Source organism: Falco cherrug, chromosome 2, assembly GCF_023634085.1.
Source record: "Falco cherrug isolate bFalChe1 chromosome 2, bFalChe1.pri, whole genome shotgun sequence".
In the NCBI taxonomy this organism is placed as follows: Eukaryota; Metazoa; Chordata; class Aves; order Falconiformes; family Falconidae; genus Falco; species Falco cherrug.
Genome location: NC_073698.1, coordinates 25,366,722 through 25,384,871, shown reverse-complemented (window position 1 = coordinate 25,384,871; position 18,150 = coordinate 25,366,722). Strand labels below are relative to the sequence as shown.

General features: G+C 45.3%; 2 protein-coding genes across 6 annotated transcripts in view; one reads left to right on the top strand and one right to left on the bottom strand.

The window, feature by feature from the left end:
- STARD13 (StAR related lipid transfer domain containing 13) overlaps positions 1–4,971 on the top strand; it is a 297,402-nt gene extending 292,431 nt beyond the window's left edge. For all 5 annotated transcript variants that reach the window (XM_055702062.1, XM_055702063.1, XM_005446478.3 and 2 more), the window contains 2 exons: positions 1,567–1,743; positions 2,112–4,971. In XM_055702062.1, coding sequence (XP_055558037.1) covers positions 1,567–1,743; positions 2,112–2,229 — 295 coding nt within the window. In that variant the 3' untranslated portion in view covers positions 2,230–4,971. The remainder of the gene's footprint in view (positions 1–1,566; positions 1,744–2,111) is intronic.
- Positions 4,972–12,951: 7,980 nt separating this feature from the next.
- KL (klotho) overlaps positions 12,952–18,150 on the bottom strand; it is a 50,643-nt gene continuing 45,444 nt past the window's right edge. The window contains exon 5 of the mRNA XM_055703297.1: positions 12,952–16,704. Within this exon, the coding sequence (XP_055559272.1) occupies positions 16,367–16,704 (338 nt within the window). The 3' untranslated portion in view covers positions 12,952–16,366. The remainder of the gene's footprint in view (positions 16,705–18,150) is intronic.

The following is an 18,150-nucleotide window of genomic DNA, read 5'->3' as shown; positions in this document are numbered from 1 at the left end:
CCCCTCTGGGGACATGAATAAATATATTTTAACAGACTGTGATTTTTCTCCTTCCCAATCAAAGTTTTGGCTGTGAAAGGATAAACTTAGTTGGGTTTTTTTTTCTTTTTTTTCTCTTTCTTTTTTTTTTTTTTAAAATTTAAAGTTAACAGTCGTAACAAGGGGATTAGGCTGCCTTGAGAAGACTCTAATGGTAAGGAAATAGGGGCGATGTTTCATATGCCTGGGATCTGACGCAGGTCTCAGCTGTCCTCCCCGGGCATTGCTTTTTGTTAAAAATTCCTGAAATGTTTAATGTTCAGTAAGTATCACAGCATATCTGTGGGTTAGGTGCCATACCCATTTTTGCTACTGTAGGATATTTAAAGAAGTACAGAAACTGGCCTAAATCTGTATAACTGGGAACAGGAATCATAAGTCTCTGCAGTCTCTGGGATACAGTTTTCCATTTCACAAATGGCCCAAGTAAGTGCTGCATAGTTACCAAAATGATATGGTCACATCTAAGCACTGTGCAGACATTCATAGTAGATGGTTCAGCATTTCACAGTAGATCTGAAGTGTGATTTCGTCCTCTCCATGTGTTTCATCTGCCAAGATAGCTCATCGGTTTTATTAATGCACAGACACATGTGAAACCTTCTGAAGTCACTATCTTTCTGCAGTGTCTTGAATAACAGCTCAATTTCATATAAGAAAATTGCAGAATGTTAAAATTATCTGCTGAAGTCCAAACTTCAACAGCCTTTGAAAGCAGCTTACCTGCTAAAACATGATACTTCCCAGGGTAGCATAATCCCTGTCTCATACAGTCCGTGGCAAGATGATGTACATCACACAGCACAGTGGGAATTTCTCATTTCTTTCCGCAGCATAGGAAAGAGCACAGACCTATCCTGTGACATTCAAGGCAGATGAGAAAGATGTGAGACACTAGAATATGTAGAGAATGCTTACAGCACAAGTGAAAAATTTTAAGTATTAAAGTTTAGGTCTCCTGAACTTGGTGGAGAATTTCTGCAGCGTTTAAGAGAGGCTAGAAACTTGGGAGACGGAAAAAATGAAAGGGCATTTTGTTTTTAATTCGGATACCTTTGAAACATGTTCTGATGATCTGGGAGTTTCAGAAGTCAATGTGGGTAGTAGAGAGGATTTCTGCTGTGCTAAACTGTATTTTTTGTTCTATAAATTTGTGTGGGTGCAATGCAACATTTCATCCTTTGCTGGGTGGCTTATGCTCACTTTATCTCCTTTTCAAAACTTCTGTCTGCAAAAGGCCGTATCGTGCCCTGTAATTCATAATGGTTACAAAATGCTCATGTGGAGAAGAAAAACTTCTCCACCTGGAGCCTGCAGCAACATAGATGGGTGGCCATTCCACATCATGGTCTGACTCCCTGCTGGGGAACACGAAGCATCTCCAGGACCTCCTGGGACAGTCCAGTGGCCTTGTACGCAATAACAAGGACAGACAGACAAGCAAACTTTAGTTTTAATCCTGATTCTTGCTCCTGTGCCCAAAAGCTTTGTTACTAAAGTGATTCCATCTTCAATGTGTTGCTGCAGGACGTGGAGGACAGATTTGCCAAAGGGGATGTGCATGCTGGTTGCCATCTCTGTAGAGCACGAAGAGGCTCCTCTTATGGGAGCTGTGCGAGCCATCGTGATGGACTCTCAGTACCTGATAGAGCCGTGTGGCTCAGGGAAAGCCAGGCTGACCCACATCTGCAGGATTGACCTGAAGTAAGTATCCCCAAAAAGCAGATGTCCATTCAGCAGGGCAAAAACCTCCAGACTGGGGACAGCAGGTTTTGGGAACAGAGAACACGGTCAAAGTAGTTTTGCTGCTTTGGAGTCTTCCTGCAGTCTTTTCTATCCATCAAGCTCATTTCTCCACTCAGCATCTACCGCTGTTATGATGTGATCATAGAAATAAAATCTGCTTATTTGATTACTGCAAGGGAGAACTTCAGAGTACACTTACAATGACAAGTATTTGAAGGCTCCACTGCTGTGGGCAGCAGGGAGTAGGAAGCATGGCAAGCCTTTTTCTGCGGGGCATACTTCTTAAGTATCTGAGTTTCTCAATAATTCTCTTTCCATTTCTTCAGAGGACGTTCCCCAGAGTGGTACAACAAAGGCTTTGGACATCTGTGTGCAGCAGAAGTTGCCAGGATCAGAAACTCATTTCAGCCTCTGATTGCTGAGGGACCAGAAACAAAAATCTGAGGAGGTGCTCCTGGGAGCATATGAGCGTAAATCCGGGTCTGGCAGGGACCAGGAATGCTGAAAGCAGGAATCTGACCAGACCTGGCTCTGTACAAAGCTGAAACAGGAATTTTATAGGAAAGTTCTTTTATTCTGGAGGCTTCACCTCCCCCTGCCACATCCCTTCTGTATTAATTTCAGTTATTGAAGTAAACATTTCTTCAGAGAGCTTTTATCATTATTACTTTAAAATCAGACTATTGCCATTACTTGTGTGTTACATAACTCTGGTATTTAAAGGCTTCCAAGAAGCATATTTTAATTGTAAATAAATTATGTACAGTATGTATATATTTATATTATATCTATATATATGTATATGTATAAATTAATTATTTTGTATATAACTCAGTGCAAATCACTTGCATCAGTTGGACCTGAAGTGTATCTGTCACTCGTTTCTTAGTGTGTCACTGCTACATAATCTGTGTTCGCTATTGTCACAGGGCTACCAGGCATCATCCATGTGATAAGAGAAACATCTGTTCTCAACCGTGTTTCGTGTTTGTGTATGCTGTGAGAAGGTACCTAGAAATAGATGTAGGAAGAATTAAAAGAGCTGAGGAAGAAGGAGGTTACTGTATGTTGAAAAATAATGAGGAGCGGATCAGTTTCACCAAATTAAATATTTGAAAATGTAACTGAGATAGGCCATTTATATTCAGCTGCAGAATTGTGACTGTTAGTACAAGGTGTTGAAAACTTACCTATTGCCTTAATTAATGGCATATCTGCCACTAGAGACCCTCACTACGTACAGCATTCAAAGTAACTGCTTGGACTTGAAGAGTACAAGATAATGCTGTATGTACCGAGGTGTCTGAAATCAGACTGGTAAGTTATGAAGCTGTAAACTATTTTTTTTTAATTTTTTTTTTTTTAGGATTTTGTCTATGTTCTGAGTGTTTCTGTGTTCTTTCCTTCTCCCATAGAGACGGCTGTTAAAAATCTCCAAAGCAGATTTTCCATATCCCATGGACACAAAAACATGCAGATGAATACCATGCCTTGTAATATTCTTACTGTACAAATAACTGAACTTTTTTAAGCTTTTAAACACATCTCTGAGATTTAAAAGACTAAATGCAGACTATGCTTGGAAAAATTGCTTTTATAGTAACAGCAAGCATTTTCATATTATATTGCACTGATCTGCATGACCCTGCCTCTGTAGGCATTGGTGGGAGCAGAATTAGCCCCTGACTATGAGGAGTAGGAGCCATTTAAGCCTATTATATAATTTCATTTTCAGGGACCTATTATTTTGCTAATGGAAGAATGCTTTAAAAGTAATAATAATAATAATTTGTCAACGTTACCTTTGAGGCAGAGTTCTGTTTTGTTTTTAACTAACCTAAGACCAAAAATGATATTACATCTATGACTCAATAAGAATGTACAAGCCTGTTAATACTGTTCTTCATTAATCGCATTTGTTCACTTTGACTTTATTTATTGCTGCATAAATTAGCTGTGTCATTCATAGCCAGTGTTTTAGCTCAGTCCTTCCAACAAAATCCATTAAGATTAGTATGAGGTCAATTAAGCAGGATACATTTCCTACTCGAAGCTACGGCTTTGTGCCCTGATTCACTAAATGGGGAAGTCTCTTCAAAACCAGTGCATTGAGCCTGCCCCAGGTACAGGAGCTGTGGGGTGGACCACGTGTGGTCCTTGATAGCTGCTAGAGCACGGTGCCATTGTGCACACATGTGAGGGCTGCACTGGGGGGGGACAGTCCTGCAATCCGAGGAAGCAAGCCAGTGGACAGGGGCAGGGTGAGCCAGCACAGTGTCCCCTTGGAACAGCAGGACCTTTACAAAGTCACTCTTGTCTTCCCCCATGAGCTCTCACCCATGTTTTATTGTGTAACTCATAGGATGAGGGAGGCTGGCTGCCCATGAGCTCCTCCTGCCTTGAGCTACAGCCAGCAGGGCAATATGCAAGGACTGACTGCTCGATTTCAAGTGTCAAAGACAGGGGAAGGCTCACACCCTTGCATGACCGTGCTGAGGTCTGGCAGTCACCAGCCAGCCGCAGGGTGCCAAGGTCCAGCCTTCCCAGGAGCAAGCTGTGGCTTGTAAGCTGCCAGGGCAAGGCCAGCCCCTGGTTCCAGCAGGATTGCCGCCCCAGAAAGCGGCACCTTGTCCCCAAATGCCTGTAGCCAAGGCAGCAGGTTTTGTGCCAGCTGTTTTCCAAAACACCACCCATTAGAGCACTTCTGCTACATTAGTTTGCATAAACGAATACAATAGTGCCTCAGTATTAACAGGCACAGAATTTCTGGCCCTCGGAATGGCAATTGTCTAATAGTAAAAATTTCTTACTAAAATGAAGGGAAAACCTGGACAGTGGTTTTATCCTGTCTGACAAGTCATCACTTAGCTGGAAGGGGTCCTGTGCCACCTGTTAGCAAGGTAGGCTTGTCCTACCCTTGCAGAAGCTCAGTCATGTGCTTATGGCATCTTTAAGCTGTGTATCAATGAAATAAAATTTCTTTAAAATGCACATTATGCCATGTCTACCATTCAGCTACCACAGTATTTTTATTGTTACATTGCCATTGAGAATACATTATGATAATTGCATTTTTAAATGTTATACTCATATCAATACCTCATATTTTTACCTCATCTGTTGGTATCAGTCATTAATTGTAAATAAACAATTGCAGAGTTGAATAAATTTGCATACACTAAAGAATCACTTTTCCTTCGTGTGCTCATTTTGTCCATTGGCACAAGAAACATGGTACATTTAAGCCCTTGCTTTCCTTATTGCAACCTGCAGCACACTGAACTGTTCTGTTATGGGACTTCAATAATGATTTTAGGCTCAAAATGATAGTGGTTCATTATATTTATCCTATGGTGTCTTTAAGTATACGTGAGCTTCATGGCAAAGATTATGTTTTCCAAAGAAGCCATTATGCTAGGGCAGCTGGCATGAGAAAAGTAAACTCACGTCCTCAGCAGTATTTGGCCCCTGATTCCCACTGAATTCAACTGTGTTTCTGCAGCAAAGTTCATGTCAGAAATCTAAGGCTAGGTTCATAGGAGCCATGGTGGAGCTGGGATGCTGAATGTTGGGTCCATATTATCAGACTTCAGCCATCTCGAATCCATCAAGCCACTGCAAAAGAAAATAAGATGCAATGCAGGATAGTGGTTTGTGGTTTGTCTTACACATATCTAGAGATGGAATAAACGTCCCTGTGGATGGGCCTTATATCTCTCCAACTCTCTCTGGAATTATCAAATGCAGCACAGTCTCACAAACAGGATGCTGAGCACGGGGTCAACTATGAGAGGCCATCTAGGAGGGGATAAGCCTTTATGTCCCATCATTCAGGGAAAGCTCAGTGTTAAACTTTGGACTGAAAGGAAGCACATTTCTCCAATTATTGCCATGGTAGAGATGGTCAGCTGTGTAAGTCTGTCCTTGGTTGCAAAAAAATATAGTATGTTATGCATTCTCATTCCCATCTCTCCTTCCCACCCACCTGCAGCCATGTGAGGGCAAACAGACTGTCTTAACCTTACCAGCACCGATGTTTCAGCTCCTGGTATGCGCAGTCCTTGCACTGTTGAGTTCTTGGGCATCCATCCTCTTTACAACACCTTGCAGGAGTCACCAGCAAGGCATCTAAGTTACCCATGAGCCAGCAGTGTGCCCATGTGGCCAAGAAGGCCAGTGGGACCCTGGGGTGCATCAGGAGGAGCGTGGCCAGCAGGTGGAGGGAGGTTCTCCTGCCCCTCTGCTCTGCCGTGGTGAGGCCACATCTGGAGTGCTGTGTCCAGTACTGGGCTCCCCAGTTCAAGAGGGATGGGGAACTACTGGAGAGGGCCCAGGGGAGGGCTGCAAAGATGATGAGGGGACTGGAGCATCTCCCTGATGAGGACAGCCTGAGAGAGCTGGGCCTGTTCAGCCTGGAGAAGAGAAGACTGAGAAGGGTCCTTGTCAATGTCTACAAATACCTTTGGGCAAGTGTCAGGAGGATGGGCCCAGGCTCTTTTCAGTGGTGCCCAGTGACAGGACAAGGGGCAATGGGCACAAACTGCAACACGGGAAGTTCTACCTGAATATGAGAACTTCTTTGCTTTGAGGGTGACAGAGCACTGGAAGAGGCTGCCCAGAGAGGCTGTGGAGTCTTCTTCGCCGGCGAAATTCAAAACCGACCTGGACATGACTGTGCAACCTGCTCTAGGAGAACCTGCTTTAGCAGGGGGTTGGACTGGATGATCTCCAGAAGTCCCTTCCAACCCTGACCATTCTGTGATTCTGTATCCCTGTCTGAAGCACTTGCTCTGCAGAACTGATGTCAGCCTTGGAGGATCTTGGCATGCCTAAGAAATACTGCTCTTCAAAATGGCAGGTATCTGTTAGATGAGAGCACAGGCTGAGCATACTGACATGACTGGGAAATGAAAATACTGGAAGAAATACCCAGAAGACTGCTGGAGTCTGCAAGTCAAAGGAGAGGATGAAAACTGATACTGCTGCTCCAGCTCAATAGCGACCTGGAAGAGCTGGGGAGCAGAGATGTTGCCAGAGAGGAAGCAGCACTTGAATGGCGCGACCCACACATGAACCCTTGGGGATTCAGCATGGCCACGTCATGCTCTCCTTGCCAGATGTATGCCAGCTATACCGTGCAGAAAGCAAACATTTTCCCCCAAAGCAGCAATGGATGCAGAGCCGGTCCCACCTAGCACTGTGTGACAGCAGACTGCCCCGCTGCAGTGTGCCAGAAACCGAGCTCAGCAAACACACAGGTACATGGAGCCGAAGGGCTGACACAGAGTAGAGCAGTGGGTCTGGGTTAATGAGTAACAACAGGGAAAGCATTGCAACACTGCAGATAGGTACGTATTTGCCTGTCTTTCATAGGGTAATGTTGGGGAGGTCTCACACACTCCCAGATACCCTCCCTAATCCACAAGACCCAGACAGCAAGAGCCTCTGTGCCTCTCTTGAAGAAAGCCTCTCATGCCATCCCTTGCAGAAAAAGTAACCTGAATACTTATCTCCTTCCATCCCTTTGATTCTGAAACTAGGATCTCTATCCTGCCACCTTACCACTGACCACTTACCACTGACAGGTAGCTGTTTTCCACTGCTCTCTTCTAAGCCTGCTTCATCCCTGCATGCCTGTCTGGGTTCCAGCCTGAGCCCTCCTCACCCAGCCCAGGCTGCACAGGAGGCCACAGGGATCAGCCTTCAGGGCAGGGTAACAGTGGCCAAGTCGTCAATGGTCCCCTCCCCAGCTGCAACTGCCAGGCATTGCCAGCTCTGTCTGCAAATGTCCCCACCCCAGGGACAAATCCCTGGGGTGAGGAGAGATGGTTTCTGCTTCTCTCCTCCAAGGAAGCAGGAAGGCAAGAGCAGGAAAACAACCAAAAGCTTGTACCACTGCACAGGTGCTCCTTAGTCCCACCACAATGACAAGTTGGGGCTTTCCATCCTCTCCCAGCAGGTGTGTGTCCAACAAGATGGGGAGGCTGAAGGCAGCCATGGTTTGAAGGCAGTGAACTGCTTTTTACCTTGAGCAGGGACTTGAACCTCAGTTCATTGGCAGCAGCTTGCAACGAGACAGGATGGGGTCCCAGCTGTAACTGCTTTAACGAGAAAATACCTCGTTCTTCAGCAAAAGCTTCTGCTCCAGCAGGAGACTGCCCTGCTTGGCCAGAGCAGCTGCACGGAGCTCGGCTGGCAGCCAGCTAGGGGATTAAAGCTTATTTCTTAATCAAAATACTCAATTCTGCAAAAGGCACTAGGGAAACAGCCTAAAACTGCAGACTCTGCTCTTTCTCTTTCACCTGCTTGTAGCAGCTCCGGGACAGACAGAGCTGAAACACAGAGCCAGCACTTGCTACAGGGAGGATTTGCAACAGCTTGCAATTTATGGGAGCAAATTAGCCACAGGGACATCTGTCCCTCCCCAGGCCACGCCTGGCCTGCTCCTTGCTGGAATGACTCCTTTTCCTTGAGAGAATGTATATCAAATTACTTACTCTTTTTTTTTTTTTTTAAATTAAATAAACGTGGGAACCACAGGTGGTGGAGCAGATGACAGTAACCCTCGCAGCAGCATCTGCTGGCCAGTACCCCACCACGTGTGGGGGACAGATGCTTACTGGGTGCCCGCACGCATCCTGACCCCAGACCTGCATGGGGGCGGCAGCCTGGGGTCTGCCAGCCCTCTCAGCCACCCTGCTGCGTGTCACCCAGCCTCACCAGGCTTGGTCTGCATGGCAGCAGGACCAGAAGCACCACAGCTGGTCTGCCTTGACCACAGGGGTAACTGAAAGCAGAGAGTTTGTTTATCAACACCAGCCACCCATCCCTGTGACATGCTGCTGGCTAAACAGCATCAGCAAAGAGCCCACCACAGCTGCAAGTGCGGATTGCCCTGGGTTTACAGCTGCTCAGGTATTTTGCCCAGTCTCAGCTGGCTCCCGATGGGACAGTGACTCAGAACTGGGCCTATGAAGTGAGAATGCAGGATTTAAGCTCTTTAGCCTGGATTCCTCTTTCCCTGAAGAGTCACGTCCGTGTCTTCCTGGTGCAGGGAGGAGGGATCACACCAGCCTGTACCCCTTCTTACCCAGGCTCGCAGCGCTGGGCTCATCACACGTCGGCTGCTTTGCAGAAGAGGTTAAAAACCTGATGTAGAGATAACTTCCCATTCTTCAGTGGATGTATTTGGGGCTCCCTGGTGAGCAATAGGGCTATTAGTGAAGAAGTATGAGCCCTGCTGCTGCAGCTGCATTGTCGCAGCATTGGCAGCCATGCCCACACGCAGGGCACACCAACAGCTCCCTCCTGGGGCCGTGGGACAGTGACAGCACCGTTTCGAAGCCAGCTTTTGGCAGGCCACCTTTCCCACCTCCCACAAGGTTGCAGAGCCTGAGCCAGACTGCCCCCCAGCACGGCACCGATGCACGCCCAGCCCTGCCAGAAGAGGACCCACCCCAACGCGGGGTGAGCCACCATGTGTTTTAATTCCATACCCTTCCCAAACACTGGACCAAACCCCATCCACCAGCATCACCTTGAATGGGGCGTACTGCCTGGCCACGCTGATGCCCAGCCACGGCCTGATGTCTTTGTAAGCTGCGGTTATCATCCAGCTGTCTCGCGTAATTCTCTGCACAGTCAAGGAGGTGCCAGGACACTTGTAAATTGCTGAGCAGTGACATTCATCACACTGCAAGTAAAAATAATGGTTGCAAATAATGAAAAATTAAATGAGTATCACTGGGCTAAGCCAAAATGTTACAATATGGCCTCCTTGGCCTCCCAGTATTTCTTGCCTTGGGCGACGTTTTCCAGCAATCACTGGTATTTATCAGAAAAGAGATACAGTTATTGCATTTGGGTTTTTCAAATAATTGAGTAATTTAATCTTTTAAGTGCCTCTGAGATCACTTGCTGTAATTAAAGACAGAAGACGAATGACTGAAGTACAAGAGCATTGGAGGACTTTAAAAATGAATGTGTCCTTGACTGCATCTCCTGTGCATTTATATAATGATTATCCCACGTTAATATGACCAAACAGATAAAAGGACAAAATAATAAGAGCTTGGTTGCATTATTTTTCTTCCAGCCCAAAAATAATAAATCACCAGCTGGCGGAATGTGCCTGTGAATACCAAGCAGGAGCAACCACGTGCTGCTGAGAGCAGGACCCCACCGCCTCCCGCTGTGAGGTGCAAGGAAAGGCAATATCCGCTCACGGATCCTGCAGCAATGTGGCAGATAAATGAGTTACAAATGTGTATAAAATTCACAATCTTCCATCAGAAGTGGACTTAAAGGCTCAGCTAGTGCTGGGAAAGATGACTGTAACACTGGCAGCTTACTTTATGGGCACTTACTTTCTTAGCTTTTGGAAATAAGACCCATTTGATCCTAGTGGAGAGAGGGAGGCAGAAGGGTTGCTGCAAAGTAATAACTATCAACAAAACAATCTGTAAGGTCTATAAACGGTATTTGTCTTCTAAATAAACAATATGCTCCGACATACCCATGTCATACTTTGGTGGTTAGCTCCCCGTTTCACAGCCCAAATGTAAAGTATGTGCCCAAAGAGGGAAGAGGAGGTGGTGAGAGAGCTGGAGCTGGCCCTGCTCCATCTGCCAGGCAGCACTACGCCCCGGGATCACGCCTGTCCCGGGCCGCAGGAGCAGCACCCTTGCACCCCTCCGGGCACCCTCTGGTCCGACCGGAGAGGCTGCAGCCTGCGGGGAAGCCCTCCCCACCAGCTTGCTCCCCTCCCTTTCCTGGCAGGGCATCTGATGGCCTCCAGCTTGACTGTGCTATTGCCAGACTACAAAACTTTGTCACCTCGTAAAACTTTACAGCACAGGTAGTTTATACCGTTACACCTCTTGAACTAAACACTTGGCCAATTTGCGATTCCCTCCAGTGGGAGGAAACCCAGATTTCGTGGGTCAGGTGTTATGTTTGCGCAGCCCAGCTGGCTCAGAGTGCTGCAGAAAGGCTCCTACAGAGCCCTGGGCGCAGAAGGTGGCAACGCAACAGCCAGCTCACCACTGAAAGCCAAGCCACCACCACAGCCAGCATCTCACCAGGACGTGCCATCCGCTCTGCTCTTCCTCTGGGCCCCGCCGCATGTCCCGCTTGGGAGGTGCCTGGGGCTCAGCCCCCCTCCGGCTTGGAGGTGCATCCCAGCAAGGAACAGCCCTGGGTGGGAAGATCCAGCTTGGAAGCTTCTCTGGCTCCTGAGAGCCAAACAGGTGGGACTGAGATGGTGCTGCCCAGGTCCTCATCTTCCCTGCAAGGACTGACACCATAAAAAAAAAAATCAACAGTGAGAAGTACATTATACATCACAGGTTAGAGGGGAAGAGTTAAAACTCATCCCTCCCTGCCAAAAAAAACCCTAAAGTCTTGTGTGTTACTCTCTCAGTAAGGAAGAAACTCTTTCTACTAATAGAAAGTAGAAATTAAGTAGAAATTCTTTAGTTTTAATTTCTTTAAGTAGAAATTAATCAAACCTGATGTGAATTTGCAGCAGTATTTAGAATCTATCATTGCTGTCATTCCCACTGCTTTGCTCAGTGCTAGTGACAGCAACCACCTCTCCTGCACTTCAGACCCCCACAGGCCTCCTGGGACTTGGGCCAGAAACCCACCTGGATGAGCTCAGGACAGCTGGGACCCCATAATGATGCTTTGTGGGTTGCGCTGTGAGTAGCTCTTGTGACGAGGAAAAGGGTTTTGACAGTAAAATTCATCATGTAGGAGGTATATCATTAAGGGACAAATATGGGAGATAGGGAGCTTTCAAAGTAGATTTAAAAAAAAATATTTTTGTTTTTTAATTAAGAATATTTGATTTTTAACAAAGAATATTCCCATGGCCCATCTGACTGTTCCCTCAGCTCCCAGGGTGAGGACCTCGTGTAGCTGCTTGTGCCTGTGACTTTTCTGCCCTGTTCATTAGTATTTTCCCTGACTTCTCTCTGCCTCACTGGCCTTTCTGCCACTCCTTCACAAACACACAAAGCATCACAAGATAATAGCCAGCAAAACGTCAGCACCCACAAGTATCTTGGCTGCAGGCTGCTGTTATTTCAACTTTCTGGTTTCTTAACGATCTTAGTTTTCTCAGAACCATTTGACAGTGATGTTTTTGTTCAACTCATGAAGCAAAATAAAAGCCTCTCATACATTGGACCCTGCCACTTTCGTCTCACCTCGTTAATTCCTTCTTTCTCCAACCTTTTAAAAAGGGTGGGCTTAACCAGCCAGCACCAGCCATAGCCTTGTGACAGCTGGGGAAGAGTGGTTTGGCAATCCACGACTGGCACATCAAAGACTGGAAGAGCTTTCCCCTTTCTTTTCCTCACCTCCTCTTCTTGGCTTTGCATGAGTGGAGAAGGAACAAGACTGAACTTTCTCAGCTGAAGCTGAAGCCTAGCTAAAACTGTCTCTTTCACTCTGAGTAAGACCATTTTTGCCTAAGGGTTTGTTTGGTTTTTTTTTTTTTTTGCAAGCAGAACGAACAGATCAAGATTTCTAAGTGACTAAAAAGCAAACAAACACAATGCAAGGAGAAAAGTGAAGGGCAGGCTGTGTGTTTAAACATGCTGACACTTGTATGGCCACTGTCCTATTAATTAGTATTGTCCCTTTCTGCTCCCACTTCCTTTTAACCTTGACATTTACTTTCCTTAGGATGTTTAACAAGGATGCCACAAACTGACTGCTTAGTGCCACAACTATGCTGACAAAAACCCTCAAGCCTGTGAGTAACTCTACTGGAATAGAAGAGCTGTCAAATCCACCGCAGTGTTACTATGGAATAAGCTATTCCAACGAAACACTCTTATATTGGTATGGTAACTTCCACAGGCTTTTAAAATAATAACAGTCACAAAAAACCCTACACAAAACCAACAAAAATTCAAAGAACCAAAACCCCTCCAAAGGACTAGGTCTGTTGGAAAAACCTCTCGTAGACACAGGCCCCAGCCGCCTCCAACAAAAGTTATATGTGACATTGGAAAAACAAACAGAAACACTTAACTCCTTGCAGAATTGCCGTAACAGCCTCTCCTAAGGTACTCTGTACTTCATGTTGCAAACAGAGAAATTGGACAGATTAAACAATAAGATCATGATATGGTTTGGAACTTACTGTATCTTTATTTAATTTCTGAGATTGTCATAAAAACAATGTAACACTCATTCTTTCGTTTAGCAAAGACGCCCTTCCCACAGTCACTTCTGCACAGTCTGTTCAAGAAATAAAACAGAAGCTCTGCATTCACGTCACAAAAATACTTGGAATAAAACCATGATTTTCTATTTTACAGCATGTTTAATCTGGAGCACTGAGCAAACGGGCAACAATATTTCATTCAGAAACACTGTTAAAATCAAGAAACTAGTTCTACACAAGATACTGTGTGTTAGCATCCATCACATGCAGACTCCGGTTGCTCTTCAGAAAACAAAACACTGTCTTCCCCTGAGCTGCCTTTGTGGTTGGACTGTAGAGTCCCCTCCACTCAGAGCCCTTGCCACTGCCACCGTTTCTGCCCTGGATGCACAGGTGGTGACAGGGAAGTGCCAGATCATCGCTCACACGTGGGTGTTGCACACAAGTGCCCCACAGCCCACAGCCTGGTTGCAGGAGGCGATTATCGCATCGATCTGCATGAGCACACCGCAGTTCTCCTCGGACTGGTACCTAACCTTTGCCTGCTCAAGGGCCTTTTTGTTGTTAGTGGAGGGTGATTTTTTCCCAGAAGACTGACAAGAAACTCATGCTGGCCCCTGATGACATAAAATGAAGCAGATTCCCAAAGCGAAACCATACCATTACGTCCCTCAGGCCAGCCTGCATTTTCCCGGTGCCATCACCGTGCAGTTTGTTTGCCGAGAGCTGCATGTCACTGTGCACGGAGCACCACAGGCAGGCTGCTTAGGAGAAGACTTTGGCAACTGTCGTGCCCAGCTTGAGCTGGCCGTGGCTCTGCGGTGCTATTTAAAAACTCTTGAGAAGGGAACTGTGCCACAGGCTGTGTTATTTCTATGGGCCACGGCACCATGAGTGGATGCAATCCTACGGCTTCGTAGCAACAAATCCCAATTTACCTACAAATTAGATATCCAGCTGGTGCCATCTGCCTGTCGGTGGTTACATATCACCCAGCCTCTATGGGAAGAGCCTGCAGTGTCTCCCCTGCGCTCGGGCTGCTGCTGCGGCTGGGCCGTTAGGAAGCACACGGCAGCTCCTCCCTGGATGGTTAATTCCCAGCGAAGTCTCAGGACGGGTCGATGCCCACCAGCACGGCACCCATGCTCTTCTGCACTTGCCGTGCCTTGTCCCCCTGAATGCCTGAGACACATACACCGGGCTTCTCGGAAAGATCTGGCCCAGACTTTTTGTTTTACCAAAAGCAAAATAATTATAACATACATACACGCACACATATAACATACAAGTTAGGCATGACCTGGCTACAGGTTGTATTAAATGAACATCACTTTTTGTTATGTACTGTGAAGGCATCTGACTACTGGGGCAACGTATTGCAAGGTGGTTCATAGCCATGCCACGAAGAAAGCCATTTGCCATTTCATACATTTAGAGAGAGCTATTTCTTTGTAACCCACACTGCATCAGGCACCAATGCATAAATATGCAGCAGTGTAAAATTTTCTCTTTTTCAGCAAGTCCTATTGGGCCATAAATAATTTATATATATATATATATATATATATATTTAATACTTCATCGCTTACCCTGAATTTTTCACCTTAATCTCAATACCAAAATATATATTAGTGCAAAGAGAGACCATTTTAAGATTGGAACTAGAGGACAAATATATTAACCATTATGATGTTAATTATTTTCTATTTCTACAGATTATTTTTAAAAAATATAATCTTAAATTAGAAATGGAAATTGTATTCCATATATAAGTTTTAATTTACAGTACAGAATCACAGGGCCATAGAGTATTCAGGTTGAAAGGAACCCCGGGAGGTCATTTAGTCATCTGTTAGTCATCTAGTAGATAAACATCACATTTAACGCAGCATAATCAGCTTTAGTAGATAAATAATTCTTAATTAACACAGAGCACATTTCCTTTAAAATATTCTTTCCAGTGAGTGACATTATTCACATAGCAATAAAAATAGAATTACAGCTGAAGGTGATGCAGGCCTAGAGTTAGAGAGCAGAGAAAAATGACCTCTTTGCTTTATACCGAGGACACTCCTCATGCAGTGATTCACCAGGCAGGCAAAACAATGTAGGGTTTTTTCCACTCCCTCTCGATTTCTACTGCTAAACACTGTTGCTAATATTTTCCTAATTTTATTTTGCTGAGAGAAAAATAAGAGAGCCTCAGATGTCCAGTAATACTTCAGGACGAAACGCTGCCAGGGACAGATCCAGTTGCTCAAAGGAGACCGTCCAGCCAACCTGGAAGAGGCTTGGAGCAACAGCGCCAACATCTCAGACCCTGGCAAAAGCAGCAATAAAGTGCTGGACTATTATACCAAAATGCTGGGATTTAACGTCTCCACACTCAACACAGATGGCATGCAGATACCATCTTACTAACATGTTTCCAGCAGGTAGATAGCCCAGCAGCAGCAGAGTGACAGTTGTGTGCAACTTACTGCAAGGAGTGCAGGAACGGGGAGCTCCAGCCCTGCCACATCCATGGCTGCAGGACAACAGGGCACAGGGTCAGGCACACAGCTTTCTGACAAAGGAGACAGTGAAGACATCCCAGCTCCTGCTCTCCGCTTTTTTTTCTGAGTAAATACAAAGAGAAGCCCTTCAACCCTTCCCATCTCTTCCCGTCAGATGGCATGACCCCTGCCATCACTGCACATATCCCTGCTGCTCTCCCCATCAAGAAAGACATAGTTTCTTTAGCTGAAGTTCCTCAGTGACATCCTGAAGTCAGATGCAGCTGTCGGCAACCTGAGGAGTAGTTAACTGATTTAGCAAGCAGAACAGATTTGTGTCCCCCTGTTCTTCCCCCTACATCTGCTTTAGGGAAGGGGGTGTCCTTCCTTCTGGCACTGCTTTGTGCAATTCTCCTCCATCTCTGCTCAGTCACGTTCCCTGCTCTGATCAGGTTGTGGCTCTGATCAAGCAATATCAGCATTCAGCCCTCATTTAGAAAAGCAAACCATTTCGTTTCTCCCCAGTCTTCTCCCGGATAATTTGACATTCAGGCTCTTCCATCACTCCATGTCTTCAAAACATACTTTCACCTATCCATCTCAGTGAGGCAAAACCAAGGAGCGGAATGCATCTACTCAACAAAAGGTCCCAGGGAAAGTTGTGAGATAACTCCAACCACAGGAATTAAGGACTGGCTGGTCATAAACCAAATGTACTAAAACAGAGAAAATGATTTCTGGAAGCCATATGCTAGCAATCTCTTCTCAGTGTTGATGTCCTGCAGTATCAGGCAATGTAAATGCCTTCCTCGTGCTGAAGCAATCACAACATGGTGTGCTCTTATTTCAGATTTCCCAAGGGGATGCAAGAGAAAGGGTGGTGAGTGATGTATTCAAAGCGGCAGCTCTATTTATACCTTCTTTTGACCCTCTTGGAGTAGTAAGTAATGAAGAATATAGTAACAATAAAAGCAACAAATATGAAAGAGATAAAGGCTAACAATGATTTTCTGGTTTGGAAGAAGTGGCATTCAGGACACAAGGCAATCTCTTCTGGGCACAGCAACTCAGGAGTTTCAGGACCAGGAAAACCATTATTGTCAATGATTTCTCTGTAATGTTTCAAAGAAGGCTTTGGTTCATATCGATTTGCAACATAACTGTAGAGACCATATTTAGGAGCAGTCTTGTCATTAAAAGAATAGACAAAATATCCTTGCAGATTAACATTGTCCAAGGTGTAAGCTGCAAAAAAAACCCAAAAGGTTGAAGAAATTAATAAATGTCACTTTGGCATTCAAGAGCAGTACCATATGCCAGTACATAAAGCAGAGGCAGGAGGGTGTTAAGCCCACATCTGCACTTCTCTTCCCCAAAATAACATAAGGAACACATACATCTGTGAAGTGTTTCTCATAAAAAGTAAGAATCTGTCAGCCATTGCCAGACTGTGTGATCTGCAAGTATCCTGCAATTTACTTCCTTGTGCTTGGTAAACACAGCTGCGCGTGCATGGCTGCATTTAACGTTCAGCACGGAGCGGACCGTGCAAAAATGGCTCTCCTTTTTATATATGAAAGAATACAGGTTTGGGTTTTCCTGCAACTGGATTTCTGCAGACTGTTTCTCTGATTGCTCCTTCTCCCTTGCACAACACCTCCTGATGGGGACAGCCAAGGAACAGAGGACGCCAGGCTGCACTTCTCACCAGCAAAGGCACGGTGACACCAGAAAAAGATGCACCCATGCTAAGGTCACGTACAGGGGTATCACCAGCACAAGGGGAAAGCCTATGCAAATCACAGTCCTCTCTAGTTATTGACCCAAGTTTCCGATCCAAGATGACCTGTATCAGTCTTTATTGAGAACATGTCCACAATCCATACTGCTAACTGGGCTACTGGAAGAGGTCCAGCAGCTGGAACATTAACCTTGGGCCATCAGTCCTGCTTGACAAAACCAATCAATCCACAGTAGTAAACACAAACTGTAATACTTCATTTCTCAAAATCACCATTTTAAACAAATTAAAGCAACATCTTCTAGCAGATGAAGACAGGACTGAAAGCTAACAACTGCTGAATTTTCATATGCCTCTGGAAATTGTTCTTTTTGCAGCTACATACAAGACATTTAGCACCTCTAACCTACTTCTCATGTGTAAAATGAAATAATATTTACCTACCCTTTTACAGAGCTGCTACCCAGAATAATTAGTTTGTGTTTGTAAAACTGTATGTGGATTTAATAGTGTTACATAAATGGTTACTGCTGTTCTTTGTTTTCAATTGGCAAAGATGTATTTAAACAGTGTACAAAGCACTTAAAAATAGTGCCTCAGTCCAAAAAGTCCCACACTGTATCCTGGAATCATTTATCTGCACATACCTGTTGGCTCCCCTGGAACAATGCAGGTGAGCAACATTACACGCATAAATGCTGCTACATGCAGTCCCTGAAACCAGCTGGAGGAAGAAGGCAGAATGGGAACATTAAGGCATGAGCACGCAGGTAGGAAATCCCCTCTCATTCCTCTCCAGCATGACACTGAGGTATGGACACAAGATGTGTAATTCGCCTCAGTTACTGTAGAGGGTCTTGCAGAAAAAAATGCAAGTTTTGGAGAAACCTGAATCATCCATGATGCCTAGGTTAAGAGCTTGCTCCCTGGGTAAGGACAAGATGAACAGC